The 21,895-nt window shown below is 37.2% G+C and overlaps 1 protein-coding gene across 1 annotated transcript in view; it reads right to left on the bottom strand.

Moving 5' to 3' along the window:
• Positions 1–21,895, bottom strand: part of LOC101163312 — a 135,859-nt gene that overhangs the window by 18,387 nt on the left and 95,577 nt on the right. The window contains exons 3-6 of the mRNA XM_023950428.1: positions 17,156–17,206; positions 14,839–15,239; positions 1,909–2,014; positions 1,579–1,668 (exon numbers count right to left, since the gene is read on the bottom strand). Coding sequence (XP_023806196.1) covers positions 1,579–1,668; positions 1,909–2,014; positions 14,839–15,239; positions 17,156–17,206 — 648 coding nt within the window. The remainder of the gene's footprint in view (positions 1–1,578; positions 1,669–1,908; positions 2,015–14,838; positions 15,240–17,155; positions 17,207–21,895) is intronic.

The following is a 21,895-nucleotide window of genomic DNA, read 5'->3' as shown; positions in this document are numbered from 1 at the left end:
CAGTGAACGAGTCTTATGACTCATTGATTCCCAATGCTGAAAACAGTAATGGTTACAGTCTTGAACATATCTGCAACTCTTTGGAAGAAAGTAAAAGAAAAAAATAGGAAAGGAGAGCATTGCTGTCGATAAATATATTTTTCCATTCAGCTAAGTGGTTAATGAAACACAGAAGTGCTGACGGTTGAAGGACAGCTGAAGCACGTCGCTCTAGAAAACTGTAGAAGGTGAAAATGACTAATGCATCCAAGACATAAAAGAGCAGCAAATAATGGGACACATGCATTTTTATTTCTGATCCCCATTTGAGGCTAATATTTATTTTTATTTCGTTTGGTAGAATTTGTTCAGCTAGACTTTATAATTACCTTTTTCCTAAAAGGATTGCAATGAGAAACTGCAATGCTCATTTTTGTCTTAAAAAAGTACAGAGCAGTGGTTTTTGAAACTGAAAACACTGTTTGGTTCGAAGTCCTGCAACTGAAATAAATAATTTGATAACTTTCTTTGGCTATTTTAAATGCAAATGTACACAAATTGCTAATATTGTTCTTAGTTTATAAAAAGCAAATTAAACTTGTGTCCAAAATTGTAAAAATAAACATATTTTGGATATTGTATATCAATCTATAGTTACTTAAACTTCCTACTTTGTGCATTTCAAGTAAATTTGATCTTAATAACTGTCTTCACAATACAAACAAAACTTACTTAGTTTTATTGTTTAAAGTTTGAATACCAAAATTTCCAAAACAAGGAAATATTAGCAAAAAGGAATAAAATTGACTTATTTATCCAACTAGAGGAAATTGTATTGTTTTATCTTATAGGACATACATAGATAATATTTTTCGTCATCAACCGCTACACGTTAGTTGTGTTAGTTCATTCATAATAACCTTTAATCTTGTTAGGAGCAGGCTAAAACACAGACTGATATGGCTTAAACAAAAGTTACTGTGACAATGCTAACTCCCAACCTTGTTTGCAAGAAAATGAAGGCTTAATAAATGATAATAGTGCAGACAATAAGGTAAATATAGCGCAAAATAAAATACTTCAACGAATTAGTTCCTATGTCAACATTGTTTAAATAAATTTTGAAAGTTTTAAACCATGTGTAGTTGTTAGGAAGATGATGTTTTATGGGTAATGGCAACACCTGTAAAAGTGGTATAGTCCAAAAATTCCTGTCATAATAAAGGACTGGGCTGCTAAACTTTGAAAAGAACAGTGAAAAGACAGAGAATGATTCGATAATTAATATCACACTAAGAAAGCTGAAGTTCTTTAAAAAGAGTGTGTGGATGTACTGATCATTTTTAAGACCTCAGAGTAATGTCCAAAGTGAATTCCTTTAAGGACATTAACTTTACAAGCATTCAAAAACTATAACATAGAAATTTATAATATTGCTGTGAGAAAATTAGTAAACTCTCACTTGCATCTATAAGTACTACTGAGACTCTTAGAAAAACATATGGTGCGTCATAACACAAGGTCTTGAGGTTTTTTTTTTTTTTTCTTTGCAGGCTTGAAAACATATTTGGTTTTCCTTCTCACAGGAACAAGACCTACCTTGAGGGTAGCTAAAAGTCTGGCTTTAGGGATGCTTTCTTCTTCCCCGCTTACCTCCCCATGATCAGCCTCGGTCACCTCTGAGCTTTGCTAGAACAACACTACCAGAGACCAAACTGTGATCTAACAACAGCTGACACACTGGTGGGAGTAACTGTGAACAAACAGCTCTGCTCCTGTAGCCGCTCCACCAGCCAGAGTCACGTTCCCCCATCCGGAAAATGCCTCATTGTTTACAGATGCAGCAATGCGGAAAAAGAAATATCTGCGCTCTCCCAGGTTTAATTTCATCTCAGCCCATTTACCTATTGTTGCTCATCAGCCTCAGACCTGAGAGCGGCAGTAATAGAACTCTGCTGCTTTCAACCGGAACAGCTCTTGCTGCTCCGTGAAGGTGGCTGAGGCTGCCCGAGCAGCCACCGAGAGGCATTTATCTCTGTCAGACACAATGCACGGACGACTCACTGCAACACAGTTGTCAGCATAATTTGGCTCCCTCATAATCTCCAACTCTGCAGCCTGGGGGATTATTCAACTGAGTTCTATTCAGTAGAGAGTAATATCTGCCTGTGTTTAGCTGCAGGGGTGCGGACCACTATTTGAGCTCAGAGCATGGCTGATAGCATTTGAACCACCTGGCTAACAGAAAAATGATTGGCAATTGCAGATGAGGATGGCAGTCCAATTATAACGCAGTTCAATGATGAGAGATTTTATTCTGAACCACCTAAGGGGAAAAGTGGGACAGAAAAATAATTTAAAAAAAAGTATGTCCACAATTCTAGCTCTTGGAAGATTCAAGTAGTTTGTTGGAATCAAACATGTTTGTCTTAACTGATTCTGGAACATGTTGGTGGGAAATTTTAAAACGCTGCAAATCTCGTGAATTTTACTCCAGGTTCTTTCTTTCACAGCTCTGTTCTGATAAAAGAAAGACTTGATGTAAAAGATTCCAGTCAGGTACAAACCGCAATTATTAATTTATCTTTCGTGATCATTTGCCAAACGGTTGGCACTTCTGCTAATTAAAGGGAATGTCATGCAACGATTCAAAGAGGTTCATTGTGTCTATGAAATTATACTGCTTGTTTAAATTATTTTTTATCAGACACTGGTTTGTTTTGTAATATAAATCAAAGTCCCTGATTCACTTGCCCTGTGTGTTCAATGCTTTTTGTACGTAGAGCCCAAAAACTTAACAGGCTTTGAACATGGAAGCCCGAAACGCTCATATACTGTGGGGTTTACATAGACTTTTCGTTGTTAGTGGCTGCTTGAGCGTGCTTTGCTGAGGGAATAGCAGAAAAGCTGCAAGCACAGGGCGCACAAGGGACAGGCACTTGGGCTCTTTCCTCCTCCTGTATTGTTTGTCTAGATGAGTAAAAGCGGTGCAGATGAAATGAAGGAGCAGGAAGAAATTAGCATTGATGAGCTAATATTTGATGGAAATAAACAATAAGGGATAATGAAACTGTGTTCAAAGTCTGTTGAGCTTGAAGCCAAGCAAAGGAGTGAAAAATGGACCGTTTGTAGTGAATTAAATACCTGAGGAAAGCGGCTGTTCAGCGTTGAAGAGGAAAAGTTTAGCTTGTTCGCTTAAATCAGTGTCTCACTGCAGAAGCTGAGCTTCAGATTGGAGGACAGCTTTAATGGCCCATTGCACGGTGCACAGGTTTCGGAGGGGTTGAAAAACTGAAAAATCTGCATGGCACGGCTACTGTACCCTTACTTTCCTTTATATGTTGTATAAGTGTTCGCTACAACCTTTTGCTCCTAGCATGCCTGTTGGAAAAAGATGTTCACATACATTTTTGCTCTACAGGTTCACTAAGTTCATTTACTTTCTGGTCTACCTGCTGAAATGACTAATGCATTTCTACAGTTACAGATATAGTTTTGGGTTTGTTTATCTGTGTCCTTTGTATCTCATTACTAACCTTTCTGTTTAGAGAAATCAGCTCATTTTTGTCTTCCAAGTACAGATTTATAGTTTAGGCATCAGTTGTAAGAAGAAAAAAACTAGAACTACAGAGACTACAACATAAACTAAGATAAAGGGAGCAAACGTACTGTCCCCCACTTGAAATACTCTTCTTTGAGGCCCACAACCAAATGGAGGAGTCATTCAGACAGACATGACAGTTTTTTCCTGGAGGCCCCGACAATCCAAAACAGCTGACAGGTTCAAATCTTTCAGTGGAAGAATGCATACTATACGTCAGGGTCGACTACATTTGTCTTACTACAGTGTCCCTGTGTTTCCCATTTCCGTCTGTCTCTTTTTTGGTTCTCTCAGACCCCAACTTCCAATGGCAGATGGTCTTCCCTCCTTAGCCTGCTTCTGCTGGAGGTTCTCTGATGCTTTTCCCTCTACTGCTATTTTTTGTCTGCTCTTTACTAAAATTACACATAAAACCCATCAATGCAAGCTGTTGACCACTTATATGACAATCACATGAAACAAAAAACAGCCTGACATTGCTGGAATGATGTAGACTGAATTTGATTTTAGTATTTTAAATCTCAGCTGTATACTGGCCCTTTATCAATACGCTAAAACTAAATTATGTTATACTAGATTAATTATTTTGAAATGGAATATTTTTTTCTGACTGTGGTGCTGAAACCTAATTGGGTATTTTCCTATATTGTCTTGAAAAGCTGCCCACTTATTTAGATTGATTTTTTTATCCAATAATAATGAATGAAAAAAAAATCCAAATTGCTGCTGAAAGAATTATGGCTGGTATGAACGCAAATATACCTAAATTGTCTCTTTACCCTGGCTACTTGTGAATTGTAGGATATAGTTTGAAATTCCTCCAAACAGAACTCTTAATAACTTTGTCTTTTGCTTTTAACAAAACACCCCTACAGCAGAGGTGTTTAAACGTTTTACAAAAAGAGACAGATTTGGTGAGATAAAAATGTGTGAGGGCCAACCAGTCAGCCTGCATTCTTCAAACCCTTTGATAACAATAAATCAAATTTATGTATGCTTTCTCACATAGAACAAAACTACATCTAAATTGCCAAAATTGCTGTGAAATGCACATTTGAAGACCAGAAATAAAACAAGTACCGGTAGTAATAAGTAAAATTAGTAACAAGTCTGTTTGGAGAAAAAAAAAAATATTGGTGAACATTAATTTTAAATATTAATAATATGAAATGTTATGTGTTATTCACGATTAAACACTCACCGTAAATAACACAAATAGTTATCTTATTTAGAAGTAAAAACCATTTTGGTTTTAAGCACAGAAACAAATAAATCTGTTCCTCTCTTTTGGCCTTTTAGACTCTGAAGGTCAAGTACCTACAGGTTGTTGTGACAGTTATACAATGGCTTATAATTAAATTTAGCCAATCACAATCAAGAAATCGTAGTCCCCTGAAGGTCCAGGGGGTTGCCTTTTATTGGAATTATCACAGAAGCCTGCGGGCAGGGGGAAATTTACACGTTTGGCCTATGGGCCAGACTTTGGGCATGCCTGCCCTAAAGTTTAGCTTCTCCTGGACAAAACTTTTTTCTTCAATTTTATTTCTGCTGATTTCTTGATTTAGAATCCAGAGTTTCTCTTCTTTTGTCTCATTGGGTACCAAGTTTATACCAGTTTGTGTGAAAAGGCTAATGTATTTTTCTACATTTAATTATTTTTTTATCTGTAAAAACCTCAATTTGACCTCCTGCATGTATGCGTCGCAATAACTGTAATGTGTTCATTTTTTTTCTGTTATAAAACATTCATTCTTTTGAATTGTGAAACCTAAAAGAGTTACTAATCAATCCCTTTTAATTGTGCAAATTTCCATTTTCAGTAAGGTAACAACTATGTCACACTGTTTTTGTGTTATTCACTGGTGGCCATGTATTATTGCTTTCTTAACTGTAGGTTTTAGTCTAATTTGTCCGAGTGCTCCATCAGGAATACAGCTGACCTCAACATCAATGTTCTCCATTAGTGGGATGTGCACATTTGAACTCCACGCGACATGGCGTGCATGTTTGAAAAGCTCCCAGCCCCACCATGCTTGATGAAGGACAAACTCGGCATTGACATTCTTTGTAATGCCCTGAATGCAATTATAGAGTAAGGCAATGGAATAATCAGAATTAAATGTGTGAACAGAATTTTTATGTCAGAAACAAATGGCAAATCTTATGAGTTTCTCAGGTGTGTACGGGGGCTTCAATGTATCACTCCTGCTGTACACCTCTTGTGTAGAAAACTTGCTGAAATTGAGATGCTGCAGATTACTGACATTTTGCTGTTTGCTCAATCGAAGAAAATGTCAACAATCAGTGCAGCAGCAGCCATCAGATAAGCCATTAAGCATTGTACTGGGATAGGAAATGTAACCAATTCTTCCTAGGACAGGTTTGGGTGTTATTTTTATCAGACTATTTTAATAAATAAACATTCACCCAAAATCTTTACAATAATTCCCATCTAACACAGTCATTTAATGTTTAAAACTATGGCCGCATCGGGTACTTGAGACAAGAATGCGTGTTCCTTAATGCGCGTTTAGCAGGGAGGGGCTTCTTTCCTTTTTCTTTTGCTAGTGTTTTTGCATATGTCCGCCACCTACAGTTAAAGGAGATTTGCTGTGAAATGTCAAAGCGGTACAAATCAATTTGGGAACGAAACTAAAGCAGTTTGGTTCATTTCAAGCGTCCATGCGAAGGAGGATGTAGAACACAGTCATCTCAGAAGTGGCCAATCTTCATTATAAAAAAACAAACGCAGACGTCGTAGCCATGTCTGTATTCACCAGATAAAACCAATTCCACATGTCACAACCAATTCCGACCGATTCTGATAGGTCAAATTCTGACTGGTTTTAATTGGCAACAGTCATAAAATCTTGTGTAGCTGTGCATGAACGTGATGTTTACGTAGCTTAAGAGTGGTTTTAAATTGGTTAAAAAGCAGAGCATGAAATGAAGATGGAAGAGCTTCTTAGGGGGGAAATGCCAGGTCTGTGAGAGACTAAATTCTAAATAACTATTTCCTGAACCATTGTACAAATAAGTTCTTTAAAAACCCATTCTGTTGAAAAATATATTTTTGGTGTTTTTAACATGTTCGTGTAGTATTTTTCTCACGATGGAGGACATATATAAAGACAATTATGCTAAAAATGGCATTTCTGAGTATTTTTCTGTATTGAAATTGTTGTAAATCCGAGGCATATGAAAAATTGCAGTTTAAAAAGCACGTATTAGCCTAATACTGACCCTCCTTCCAGGTCCTTGCAGCCAAGAATATAGCAATGGCCGGACGGATTAAAAAAATTATGAGCGAACAGGCCCTTAATAATAATCATTACAATAATAAAAGACATTTAGAAGATCGTCTCCTGCAGCTTCCCCCTGATTTTGCTGTTCGAGGACAACTGTAGCCTCCCTCAACAGCTCCAGCGCAGATTTCGGCATGCTAAACCTTTGCTGTTTGCTGATAGGACTAACAACGTACTGACGTCATCGCCCCATCTCCCCCCTGGAAAGGCTGACTGTAAATGAATAATGCGACAATTTTCGCATGGTGGGTGTGAAAAAGTAAATGCAATCCCGTCTTGTCATTTTCGCTTTAATTATGTCACAGGATAAGCGGTGTTGAAGTTGAAAATAAAAACGCATTTTGAAGGGTTGGATTTTTAATTTTATTTTTAAGTCATTTGATGCAGTTACATTATGAAAATGAAGAAGCATTGCTGCTAATCCATGTTAATTGTCAAATTACATATTTTTAATTGAACTTTGCTACACATTTACTAGAGAACTTTTTGAAAATGAAACGTCAAATACCATTTTCTTTATCATTTTAATTAAGTGACAGAGTGAGTGGTCTTGAAGAAGAAAAAGCGGTTTGACGGATTGCTTTTTCTCTTTAATTTTGAGTCAACAAATGCAGCTTCATTTTGAAAATGAAAACACACTTCTGGTATTGATTTTTTTTTAAAATTATGCTTCAGAAGAACTTCCATACAACTCTGAGAATTGTTGACTGACAAAATAATTTTTGACCTACTTAAAAAATAGTCCATTCCAGTCTGTACCACTTTGATTATCTGCTGATTAATTGCTGCCACGCGTCTAAAACTGGATAGCTGCCACAGTCAGTCTGCAGTGAGTAAATTAAACTTTTACCTTGTAGATTTAGAAAATTACTCATGCTGTTTGAAGTGTTTCTTGTAAGCATTTGTCAAGATGACAGGCTACTATTACTTCATATTACATCTGATGTATCCTTTTAGTTGTTCTTGGTAAAATACTTTATAACAGTTCCTGCTGCTGTGTTTTATGTTGCTAATGTCACAACACAGTGCCTAAGTGTCAATTTTTATCGTTTGTGATGTTAGCAGAATGCAACAAAATGTCCCGTTCAACTTTTTGAGACAGCTACCGCAATCTTTTTATGCCATTTGCAAATGTCAACAACAAGCTTGTTTTTTCAAAGAAAACTAATTGTTTGTACCTGTAGTGTCTCCCATATTTGAAAAAAAGATGTGTAATCTGTTTTGTTTTAATTGGACTTTCATGCCAAATGTGTGAGAAAAAAAGGGTGCACATATAGTGCCTTGCAAAAGTATTCGGCCCTCCTAAACTTTCAACCTTTTGCCAAGTTTTATGCTACAAACATAATGATATAAACTGCAATTGTTGGTGAAGAATCAAAAAGTGGGACCCAATCATGAAGTGCAACAAAATTGATATTTCAAACTATTTTAACAAATAAAAAACGGAAAAATTGAGCATGCAAAATTATTCAGCCCCTTCAAGTATAATACTTTGTAGCACCACCCCTTTGGTGTGATTACAGCTGTAAGTCAGTTGGAGTATGTCTCTATCAGTTTTGCACACCGAGAGACTGAAATGTTTGCCCATTCCTTCCTTGCAAAACAGCAAGAGCTTAGTGAGGTTGGATGGAGAGGAATTGTGAACAGCAGTTTTCCGTTCTTTCCCCAGATTCTCGATTGGATTCAGGTCTGGACTTTGACTTGGCTATTCTAACACCTGGATATATTTGTTTGTGAACTATTACACTGTAGATTTTGCTTTATGTTTCAGTCTCAGGTCTTTTGCAGGTTTTCTTCCAGAATAGTCCTGTATCTGCCTCCATCCATCTGCCCATCAATTCCACCCATCCTCCCAGTCCCTGCTGAAGAAAAGCAGACCCAAACCATGATACTGCCACCACCACGTTTGACAGTGGGAATGGTGTGTTCAGGGTGATGAGCTGTGTTGTTTTACGCCAAACATAACATTTTGCATTGTTGCCAAAATGTCCGATTTTGGTTTCATCTGACCACAGCACCTTCTTCCCCATGTTTTGTGTGTCTGCGACGTGCCTTGTGACAAACTTTGAACAACACTTTTTATGGATATCTTTAAGAAATGGCTTTCTTCTTTCCACTCTTCCATAAAGGCCAGATTTGTGCAGTATACAACTAAATGTTTTCAAATTTTTTTTCATGAAAGAATCCATATTTACCTCTAGGTTTTGCATTAAGGTGTATTCCTGCAGCCACTGTACCTCTCAGGATAGCTGGGAGGTCTAAAGGGTGACTGTGCAGCAGGGTGATGCTCTGAGTTTTTGCTATTTTAGTTTACTTAGTTGACTTTGAAGACCTGACCAGGGCGTACCCAGCCTTTGCCAATCAGAGTCGGGTCAGGCTCCATAGCAGGTTAAGAAAAAGTATGGAAGATGACATTTACAAAGCAGTACTTGGTTTACATTGGATGATTATGAAGCTAGAACTTGTTTTTTATTATTGTAATTTTAGTGTATGATGAGAAGCACCAATCTGAGCATTAGAAACACCTCTTGCTATCAATTCAGGGGTAGTAAAAACATTTTTTTAAATAAAATTGAAAATATTTTGCCCTTTTGTCTTTCAGTCATGTTTAATTAATGTAATTTTTCTCTCTATGTACCCAGCATATTCATCAAAAAAATCATTAAATTCTTTGTGCTTCAGGTGTTTCATTTCTCCAATGTTTTTATTTCATTTAATATTGTTTTGTCCCACAAAATGTTTTTGTTGTCCCTGAGGAAGAGGAGCAGGTTAATGGAGACACTAAAAGATTTTTTATTTTCCTTTTGGCACAATAATGACTTACTAAACTGGTTTTCCTTAGTTGTACAATTCTCAAGATACTTGAGTAAATTTGGGACAAATAAACACATTTGTTGAAAAGGTTCTGCCTCAAAGAGAATTTGTGCGATGACTGCTGATGGCCAAAGGCTTTTACTTGAGTATAAATGTCAGCATCACTCATTCATGTAGGAATTCCCTGTATCTTTTTTTTACACAAACATCAAAAAATAAAGAAAAGAGCTGGTGTCCACCAAAAGATAGAAGTTTAAGGTAGAACCATTCAATAATACTAACTACAGTCATTATTCATTTAGGTTAAGATAAGATAAATGTTATTGATCCTGACGAAGGGAATTTCAATTGTCACAACTCTGGGGATCAAGCATTAAGGTGCAAAGGAAAAAAAAAATAAGTTAGTAGCCAAATAAATAAAGGTTAAGGGGAAAAAAACCTCAATTATAGAATCTATACAAAAAAGATCTATACAATGTATACATATAAATATTATATACATATATAATGTGTTGAAACACCTCTCACTTTGCAGCAAATGACTTGTAAAAGGAATAATTACTTTTTAAAGAAACTTTAATTAATTTGTCTACTCACTCTTGTTTAGTAATACTTGCCAAGGAAACGTTGAGATTTTTCATGTTTTCTTTAGAAAACTAATATGAAAATAAATAAAAAATAATTTGTCTATTTGATTTTCTTTTTCTCTTAAAACAAAAATGTAAAAGAAAAAAATGTAATTTCTTTGCCTTATTTTGTCAGGAAAAAAAACAAAAAAACAGCAACATTGCAAGACATCAAAACAATAAATCAAACAACTGTATACACAAACCGGAGGTTTTGCTTGTAACATGGGAAGGTCTTTCTTTTTTGCATGCATTGCTATGTGTGTGGATTATGCAAACAAATACGATATTTATGATGACTTTTGTTTTTTTTTTTATCTTTTTAGGCAATAAAAATAAGTTATTTAAATTTGTAACAGTTTCCTTTTCTAATTATATCACAATGAAAATAAACACTTTTTAAGTTTTCTTTCTAAACTAGGGTGGCCCTGAATTGCAAATCCCATCAACAAATCCCTCAACATAAAACATCTCAAAGATCACAACGACAATTAAAAAAGCAAATAAAAAAAGAAGAATATTAAATACAAAAAATTAAAAGAAATTCCAGAAATCAAAATGTAAAAAAAATAAAATGAAAAAAAACATTTCAGGAAAAAAACTTAATTTCCAGGAAAAAATATGAAAGTTGAAAAAAAAATCAATATAACACCAGAAAAGATATGGGGTATCTATGCTTATTGGATGAAGACATTCATTCATCATTTTTTACTAATAGTAATTTGGTATAGAGCGATACTAGTTATCATTATCCAATCAGAGAAGTCCCACAATACCAACTTTTTTCGGTTTCTCAATGTGTTTCATTTCATAACATTTTATTTGGTTTTCAAAAATGTTTTTGTAATGTTTTTGTTTCTGAAAATTATTTTCAGAATTATATTTATGTTTTAAATAATTGTCATTGAAAAATGTTTTTGTGTTGATGTGATTTGTGCTTCAGGTTCACCATACTAAACAAAGACTTCTAAAAGACAAGATTAAATCAAATACAGTAAACCCTTGTTTTTCGCGGGGGTTACGTTCCAGAAAGAACCCGTGATAGGCAAAATCCGTGAAGTAGAAACCTCTATTTTTCTTTTAACAATTATTATACAATTAAATACTCTGTTATACATAGAAAAGAAAGAACAAACCATTTTACAGGCTCAAGCATTTGTTTCACAAATCAAAGTACTTTAAAAACGTTTTTTTTTCAACAAATAACTTCTGTACTGTCAAATAATAATTTGAATCATCGATGTAAACAGAAGGCTTCAAATCGCGGAGATTAGCCCCGCCCACCGCGACCCGAGAGTAATTGAATTAAACGGGAGAAAATTTAAAATGATCATGTAAAAAATACAAGGTACAAACGGACAAATAGTGGCTCAGGTGTATTTCAATGCTCTTCAGTCTGAGAAGCTGCAGTGTTTTCTCCTTCTCAAGCCCGCGGTGCAGCTGTGTGTGTTTGTTCAGGTGAAGAACATAGTGATTGACAGTTGGTGTTGTCTTTTTCTATGGGTTTTAGAGAAACTTGAAATTGCAAGATGATTTGCATGTACGTAATTTGGAAAGCTGATTTACATACGTGTACATATTAAACTGCAACATTATTGACGCACAGGTAAAGAAGAAGCGGAGTGACTTTTTTAGCCAATCAGAATGCAGAACACAATGCACGATGCAAATCCGTGAAGTAGCGAAACCGTGAAAAGTAAACCGCGTTATAGCAAGGGATCACTGTACTTAATACTTTAAAATTGTATTAAAAATTGCACACAAAAAAGGATGTCAAACCTATGTTTTGTTCATTTAATTGTTTCTGTTGTTGAAAGAAAACTTGAAATACCCAAAAGTACATTGACCATGAAGGCTGTTATTTCCTTTGAACAAGAACCTATTTAGGAAAACTGATTCAAAATATCTCTTATGTTTCTCTATAAAGTGAGATCCAAAACACAAAGCAGTCTATTGTATCATGATAGCAAGCTATGCTAAAAAAAAAAGTCAATTCTTCTGTTGTAGATATGAGCTCTCTGTGCCTCACTGTTGTTACATCAACTCAAAATGGCACCCATAGCTACAGTTCAATGATTCCAAATAAAAAATAGCAACAATCAAATTGCTTTAAAACCCATGTAAACGACATGCGGAGTGTAAATAAAATTGAATTGAATTGAATTGTTGACAACACTGACAACACTCCGCACTCATCTGCGGGTGTTGGCAGGTCAAAACGCAGGAGAAGGCTGCCACTGGAAGCTCCCATGCCTACAAGTCCCTGACATTTTGTTCACCATGCACTAGCATATTACTGCAAAAAAAGTAATAGAGAATGTCAAGTTGGTGTCGCGCTGCATTGAATTTGAGGTAATTGAGTATGGTTATGCACCATATTGTCAGAAATTTCTGCTCGCACTGACATGTAGATTTGCTGCACAGTTACTGCATAAAATTGTGCACATAATCCAGAATATATGTGCCTATGTCCAATAAACCCTGACAGATCAAAATGTGCTTGTCTACTATAAGTTCAAATTGTGTCAAACCAAAATAGAAAATTTTAAAATAAGCCGCAGGCAGGTGGTGCATGAGGGTACAAAATTGAAGTCAATATGTGTATTTATATTCATCAAGTCGTCCCATTTGAACCAACTTTTTAGCCAAATCAAACTAAAAGAACTTTAAGTCAATAGTATTGCAAAAAAGCGGAAGAAAACATTGCTTCACCTTTAATCCAGAATGACTTAAAAAATTAGCACCGTGTTGATTTAAGGCTGTCACACAGGCAATGCATACATTTCGCACATTTTCCACATATGAAATTCTATATGATACATGCGTCATATACTTAATTCATAAGTGTTTCTTGAGTTTGTCATTCGTTGATGTGCACAGATGTCCATTGAGGATGTCCATCCTCAATGTCCATTTGGCTGACGTGTCTTTATGTGAATTCGATTTTGAGCTTTTAAAACATTTTGGTCAGTTGGGAATTACACACTTCATGTTTAAAAATCTCTTGCAATTTTGCGTGATTTTTGAGTGATGCATACATATATTTGTGGCTTTCCACAAGCGTTCTCAGTGTTTCTAACAGATATACGCATATACCACAACTTTTATATTACTGTGCGCATACATTCAAATGACGTTCAAATGATGTAATTGACGCACGAATAACTAGGGAAATGTATATAAACAAAACAGTAATCAGGCACGGTTCTTGTTCTACATTGGTTTACATGTTCTCTGTGTGGTTTATTCGTACTTCTGTGGTTTTAATGTGGTTCATTCATAATACATCTAAGACAATTTTACCTAAACACCACAACTTTTCTTCCTTCTTTCACATATATCCATGTATGAACAATTTTCAAACATGTGCAATATACGCAAAATATAGGCTGTATGATACAGCCTTTAACTTGCTCCTTGAAAATTTAAATCTCTTTAACCGAATAAATTCAACTTTGGTTAAAAAAATACTTGTACAAAAATGAGTGGGTGTGATAATCAAGATCACAAAGTTAGTTCATCCCCTTCTATGTAATCTGTAACAACAAACTGTGGCTTGTCTAATGAAAAAAAAACTGCTTTTACCAGGTAAAAAACAATTTGAAAGCACATTTTTTGTTCGTGTGTAAAACTGGATGGAACTTTGTAGCTGTTTAGCAATTGCAAAGCAGGATGAGTTCAGTTAAACTGTTGGAAAAGGAAAGTTAATTATCCAAAAATGTTGACTCAAGTCCTGATGGACTCAGATGATTAGCTGCAGGATCCGATGTGGTGCCACAGTTTGTTCAATGATGCAAAAAAAACTCGGACTTTCTTCAAATATTTACACAAAAAGTAAATAGCTCCTGTAAGTAACAAAATATGTTTAATTTCCAACAACAAATATGGTTTTCGGCTTTCTTTTTTTTTGTCAACGTTGTTTCAGCTCTTTAAACTAAATTACAAAACTAAATTATACAAAGTGTTTGGACAATGTAGGAAAAACATAGGAGAACTGCTTAATTACTACTTAATAGTAATTAAACAGTTCTCCTTGTAAAAGCCCTTTCTGCTCCTCCTTATTCAGAAAAAAGGAAATGGTGCACAACGGACACAAAGAAGCTGTTAATTGTCACTGCCTGACACCAACCTCAGAGCACACAAGTGGGAATTTATTCTCTTTATTCAGTAAAAGGGCTGCTTGGAGTGGTTTTTGATGATTTTGAATTATAAATACGTCCCAATGGTGGTGCCGTCTTTGGTATGTTTCTGTACCACTTCATTAATACTCAGATATTAAAGTTTGCTTGAAGGGTATGACAGTGCCATGGGATATTCAGTCCAAAGAACTATTAGCCTGTAATTTGGTGCAAATGCAGATCATATCTTGTGATATGATTTCTGGCAGAGCAGAAGGAAGTTGTGTCTCTAAAATGTACAAAAATCCCACCAGATACTGTTTAAAGTCCAAATCTGTGCTTCCATATACTGAATTTATTTAGAAAAAAAAGTTATAGGGTAAACAAAAGGACACATTTTTATGTCTGTTTTGACTTTTTTTCTACAGAAGACTGCCAAAGACTCACACCGGGCCTTACCTGAGCCGTGGTTGTGTGTAGCTGTTTTGGAGGATGTGTGAGAGGTGGATGTGGAGGTCACCCTCTGGTCTGAACTCATGTTGTCCTGGCCCGCAGGTGAGCTGGACTTTCTCGGCTTCTTGTCTGTCAGGTGCAGGGGGGAGCTCTTCTTGGGGGGTTGTTGTGGTCTTCGGGGTCTAGCTGTTGCATTGACCTTCAGCCAAGCTTGGGCTTTGTACTCCACAATCTCTCCGTAGTTGGCTCTCGTCACCCGGCACTCGTACAGCCCTTCGTCGCTCTTGCTCACTCTGGAGAGCTGCAGTTTGTGCGAAATGTCGTTGCCCTGGACTTTCACCGTCTGTAGTAGAAGAAACCAAAATGTCACATGATTTGATAGTATTCAAATTGACTATTTCTTAGAAAAATATGTGAATAGTAAAAACAAAATAATCATATAAAAGCCTGCTATAAAAATGTATGTCAATATGTTTTATCTTCAACTAATTTGTTTCTCACAGTTCTTTAAGAGCCATTCTCAACATCCCACAAAAGGGAAAGGTATATAAAAGCCTTCTCATTGTCAGGAAGTATGAATGTACGACTCTGCAGCAAAGTGTGACTTGGTTTGACGTGTTCAAATTTACCCTGTTCTTAAATGAATGGAGCATTATGGTGTAATCTGTCAAAATTGCACTTGTAGTCAAAAAAGCATATGACGTGCATTCCAGAATGCGTGTTTAGCATATGGTGTTCATACTGGACTGTCACCACCGATACTAGCCCACGGACCTACAGTTGGAAGAGGCTTGGTGCAAAATGTCAAAGTGGTGCAAATCTCAGGCTTTTCCTTTTACAGATCTATTCCAAAAAAGGAGACTTGGTGTCATATAGAGCAAATCTGGCTGGGCGCAAACTGCAATTATTCATTTCTTATCCAAGATCAATTTTCCAGCTGTTAGCACTTGCGTAAATTAAAAGGGATGTCATACATACCCCATTACCAAATCCAAGTCCCTGATTGGTCATAGTTCAAAATATGTTCCATGACCAAACTTGCACATAGAGCCCGAAAACGGCCTTAAAAATGTGTGTAACAATACACAATTGTAAAAGAATACAGAATACAGAAGCTCAAAAAGTGCATTTATGGCCGTTTACATAGTCTTTTCATTTGAAGGGTTCGCTTGAACACGCGTTGCCGAGGGCAGTGTGAACGTAGCTTAACGGTAAACTAGATAATATATACAGAGAAAAGCATTTTTTTCTCCTAATATCCATCAATTCATCTTTTGAACCTGCTGAATCACTTTCAGGGTCCTGGGGTTGATGGAGCCTATCCCTGCTACTGTTGGGTGAAGGTGAGGTACACCTTGGACGGGTTGACAGTCTGTCACTGGCACACTCATTCAGATTCACACCTAGGGACAATTTTCGCTTTGCCTATGAAACGTTTTTTTTAATTGTGGGAGGAAACTAGAGTTCTCAGAGAAAACCCACACATGTACAAGGAGAACGTGTAAACCCCACACAGAAAGGACCCAGCTGGGATTTGAACAAGGGCCTTTTCACTGGGGGAGAAACTGCACCACAATGCAGCCCCTTTTTTCTAACATTAAAAACTAGAATGTCAATTCTTTTGTAAACCAAGTTGGGTTTGCAGGGATATGAACGATGAATAGAAATCATCACTGATAGAAATGCACAAGTCAAAGGTGACCATCAAGGTAAAACTACAGTCTTTAAAAATTTTGGAAGGTAACGAAAATTAATTCTTTTCTGCACCTGGAACAGCATGTGTTACAGCTTTTGAGGTGAGACAAACTTCTGTATTTGATGCCATCAGTCAATTACTACAGAAATGGAGCCGCTTCCCATGACAAAAAATCAGACATCCGGACCTGATAGCACTTAAATATAATTCCCCTGCTCTCTACTTTAGTAGCATTTACAACTTAGCGGGGCCTCAAACCCAGAACTTTCCCCATACACAAGACATCTTTAATGACTGTAGTGAGATCAGTCATCGAAGGGCCATGTGGTGCACTGCGCTCGTACAGAGTGCCAGCAAAAAGGGGCATAATAGTCGGCAGCGTATGGGATGGGAACCACTCTGACAGCAATAATAAGCTGCTGCTGATTTCACTGATTAGCTCCATTCTTTGGCGGAAGGTGTGTTATTCAGGGAAATCAGTGGCAGTTGTATTTGCTCCGAATGAAGCCCCGTCACAATGGAAAACATTCCAAAATGACCAGTTTGCTCAGTTTTCAGCTTACACTTATTTTTGTCCCTTCATCATCAGGATCTGGCTCGGGTATCATCTCCATCTGGGAACAGAGAAAGAAAAACAGGTCATTAATCAAGTGATGTGTGTTGGGTACAATCCAGCTGGAGGAGCCGCTTGATTCACACGTATGAAAGTATACTGTATATTTTATGTTAGCTTGGACTTGCCATAACTAAAGATAGACAATAAAAAGTAAAGGCGTCATGCATCAGACAGACCAATAAATCTTTAAAGCCAACATCCGCACACAGTTTGCCTCCATCACCTCTCGCTGACGGGATTTCAAATTTTAAGATATATATTCCCCGGCACACTCAAATGACACCTTGAAACCTTCAGAAGTCTTTGCAGCAATGACCAGATGTCATGAAACACACAACAAACAAATAGTTTGAGAACACTGAGCAGATTAAATAAAAATTGGAGGAGGAGAAGAATATAATCTTAGCTCCTGCACTCCTGAAATGTTTGTGCTTAAGCCCTCCCGGCATTACTCAAGCACGGTGGCAGGCTCTAAGTCTGCAGGCAAAATCACGCACTGGGCATTGATTTTAGAGGTTATAATTTATTTATCCCACGCTGAATGCCAAATGGATGTGTGCCCAGGAAAAATAAAAAAAATAAAAAGTGTATATGGAATAAGTAAAAAGAGAGGGTGCTGACAACAAAGCTGAAGAAGAGAGACACCCGCATAGTAGAAGAGTCTTAAAAGGAAAACGTGATGTTAGGGGCTCTGGAGGACATGAAAACTATCATGATGGAAACAAAAAAGGAAAGCCAGGAGAGGTATAAAATGGCTACTTATGAGCATTTGCAGCGCCAAGCGTTCCTTCAAGTACTGTAATCACTTTGGAATGGACCAGGGGTGCTTTTCTCTGGAGGATGTTCGGCAGACAGGTGATTAATGAAGAGAATTAGGAACAGAAGCTTTCTCTCCCTGCATCTATGCACGACTCTTACATCGTGACTTCACAGACGGACCCGGCAGCTTCTGTTCAAGGAGATGAAGATTGCACAGGGACGTCTTTATGTGAGACAGGATTAATTGTCTTCTGTCCTGGCATTTAGACTGTATTAGGTCATCAATTTTAGCTTCGTTTTTTCTTTTACAAACCACCGCAGGAGTGGTTATATGGGCTCAGTGGGCAGTCTGTATATGCCACCTGAGGGAATTAGGTTACTCCTTGAGTGGATGACAGATGATCTTAACCGGTCTGAGCAGGGACACAGCTGGGCTCAGGGAAACATATTAGAGGTAATGGCTTAATTACTGCTGAGACATTTTATTAGACATAATTTGGTTTTGAAATTCTTTTTTCCCCCACCAAACTCCAACCTCCAGTCAGTTACAATGTCAAAAACAAGATTGGATTTAAAATCATCTGCTGGCTGTAGCACTTCTACTTCTTTTGGTTGCACAGTCACAATTAAATGTCAAACATCAGCTGTTTGCTAGAGCTGACCTATAGGTGCAATTATGCAAAATCCACTGTGATATTTCACTCTCGGACCTAAAAAAAAGATGAAACTGCAACTGCAATGAACAGGACCTGTTGTTGACATTTATATTTGAAATTTCCTGCTATCACTGTGTAATTATGCTTCCAAATGCTAGGGGATTTTTATGGGGGGCATGGGGATGTTGGCCTACTTTGCTGTGACAAGCTATGTTCCGTCTACTTCCTTCATAACTGATCAATAAAAGGTCTCACACAATCGCACTGCATCTTCAATAAAATTTTACACAGTGCCTTAAAAAATTGGAAAGAATACTTATGAAAGCTGAGTCAAATACAATTTCTTGCAAGCTGACTCATGACTTAGTGACATGAACCAGTACGGGGGTTTACCTGTATGTGTGCTGCAGGTTTTTGGGGTGACTGAGCTCGTGGAGGGTCATAGACAAGAGGGGCTGCATCTTGCAGTTCCATTAAGGTAGGTACGGCCACCTCAAAGGATGCCATGAAAATGTAACATCCCAATGTAGTGCGTGTGGTAAGTGTATTGTGAAGTATTTATAATGTAAGTTACACACACTTGTGATGTTTTAGTGATGGTGTTGTACAGTGATCTTTACGCAGTTCTCCAATAGATAGTAAGGTGCGTGCATTGGCTCCTTACTGACCATTCATAATGTTGCACACACGGGGTGTGCACGTTTTACGTACGTGCCAGTAGAACCTCAGTAGGATGCCCACACAAACTAAACCCTGGTTGATTAATATCTTCATTTCGAACAGGGGATGCACAAAGGTCAAGCGCTTGAACAGCACTAACGGGCTCCCTGCACAGTGCGCAGGGTTTGATAAAAATATCAAAAAATCCATACGACATGCCTCCGTCTCAACTACATCCCCCTTATTTACCCTTGCAGGCTATTTAAGTGTTCACTACCACCTGTTGCCTACACAATGCCCATAGAAACAATATGCATGAACTTTTTAAACTTGTCCTGTCCAATAGCTGAACAAACCCCTTTTGTTTTTGAGGCTAAGCTTTATTTATGATAATTATATGTGTATGCATTCCTTGTTGGACTGGACGAAAGAAAACAAGAGAGAGATATAGAGTGGGATGTTAGAGATGGGGGATAACAGGTTAGAATGGGGGAGATGGGGGGGGGCAGTTGATAGTACAAAATAAAAATAAGTAAAAACCAACTCCCAGGCTTCTTGGTGAGGTCCAAAAAGGGATACTGGTCATGCATGAACATTTTTACAATACCGGGTAGTTTTGGGGGTTAAGGGGTTTCTGGAGTCTATCCTAGCCATTGTTGGGGAAAAGCAGCGTACAGTCTAAACAGTTGACCAGTCCATTGCAGGGCTACACACTCACTTGCATTCAAACTTAGAGACATTTTAGAGATACCAATTAGCTATAAAGCATGTTTTTGGACTGTGGGAGGAATCAGGAGTGCTCAGAGAAAACCCACACATGCACAAGGAGAACATGCAGACTGCACATAGAAAGGACCCGGCTTAGATTCAAATCAGGGCCTTTTTACTACTCCACTACACCACTGCTCAGCCCTCTTATTTTTGATTTGATTTGAAATGGTTTATTTCAGGCAATCAAATAATAATAGTACACAAAAACAATACAATCTGTTATACATTCATACAATGACCTATCAAACTGAGGATAATTAGACATATTAATAAATATTCCTTGAAAGGGAGTGGAAGGAAGCGAACTTATACATTCCCACCCCGTTATACCGTAACCATTTCATTAGATGATTTATTATATATATATATATATATATATATATATATATATATATATATATATATATATATATATATATATATATATATATATATATATATATATTAAATATTTTATGTTTTTTGGCATTGTTAGTGAAGCATTTTAAAGACAGCCTTGGCTAAAAACTGAACTGAAGATTCAAAGAAAAAGCTTCTTTGTGAGCAAGCTTCATGAATAAGCAGGTATAGAGTTTAGACTTCCTACATCACATCTATACATGGCAAACATTTTGCTTAGCAGCTGGGTAAGCATAATACTCATACTAGTCTAACAGCTTTTCCTGAAAACTGTGTGGGAGGACAACAGAATACCAAAGTGAACAATCGGCTGTTTTATGACATGACTCTGTTATGACTCCTGGTAACAGGAATGTGCTCTACTTGTTCACCTTTACCTTCCAAACATTTTGAAATGTACCATCTAAACCAAACAATGACATCCGAGGTAATTTAGAAAAAAAGTGTTTTCTAAGTTCAAACCCATTAGTCACCCTGCACTGCCTAGATAATTGTGACATAATGAATGTCCAACATCAATTAACAATGCTGACATCCATTATCCACTATGAAGGACATTTATCTGATGTCAAGAGCAACAAACATACCTGAATGAAATGAGGGTCCCCTTTCCAGGGGGAACAGCCACTGTATTTCCCTTTAATCTATCTTCACATAGTTTTGGGTCTGTGATAGTTTTGTCAAAGTTTTTGCTTGTCTGTGTCATTATTTTCCCATTTGTGTTTCATGCCCTCGCATGGGTGCCTTCTGATCCAAAGCCGGGCCCAGTATCTCTTTTTCATTGGCTTGTCTCTTTATTGCAAAACTCTTCCACCATGACACGCCGCCGTTCTTCATGCAAATCTCAAATTGACTTCTTGTAGAATGTGCTCTGCAATTACTGTGCATCAAAAAGCTTCATTGAGTTGCTGAAGCTAAATTAATGTCACATGAAGAAAAATGATGGTGATTTAAACTGAACTCAAGCAAAGACCACCCTGGGTGAGTCGGATCTCATGAGAGAAGCCCTGACCCTGGCTGACAGGCACAGACAGAGCCAATATAAACATGCTGATGTTGGTGAATACTAAAACCAAGTTGAACCAGAAATCATCATTTGAAAAACAAACACACAGAAGGTCAAACATGGTCCACGTCGTGCAGTAATCATATGGATATCATTTTTCTTGATGGCTCCTGCTGTGATAAGCTTTTTTTATTGTGAGCGGGCTGCATGTGTCTGTAATAATCAGCCGGATTAGTCGTTATGTCAAAACAGTAATTCACATTACCTCCTCCTTGGATCAAGTAAGGATGCTCCCCACTGTCAAAAAAAGTTTAACTCACAGATGTTGGGGCTTAGGGAGGAGTTTTTGGTTGGTTTTTTTTTGGTCAGCTGTTTTAACCCTCACCACACCTGGCATGGGCTATTAACAGAAAGATGGTCCCTACTTTAGCTTTGC

This window comes from Oryzias latipes, chromosome 20 (genome assembly GCF_002234675.1).
Source record: "Oryzias latipes chromosome 20, ASM223467v1".
NCBI lineage: Eukaryota > Metazoa > Chordata > Actinopteri > Beloniformes > Adrianichthyidae > Oryzias > Oryzias latipes.
The sequence above is the reverse complement of the archived record's forward strand: the minus strand, read 5'-3'. Positions and strand labels throughout refer to the sequence as shown.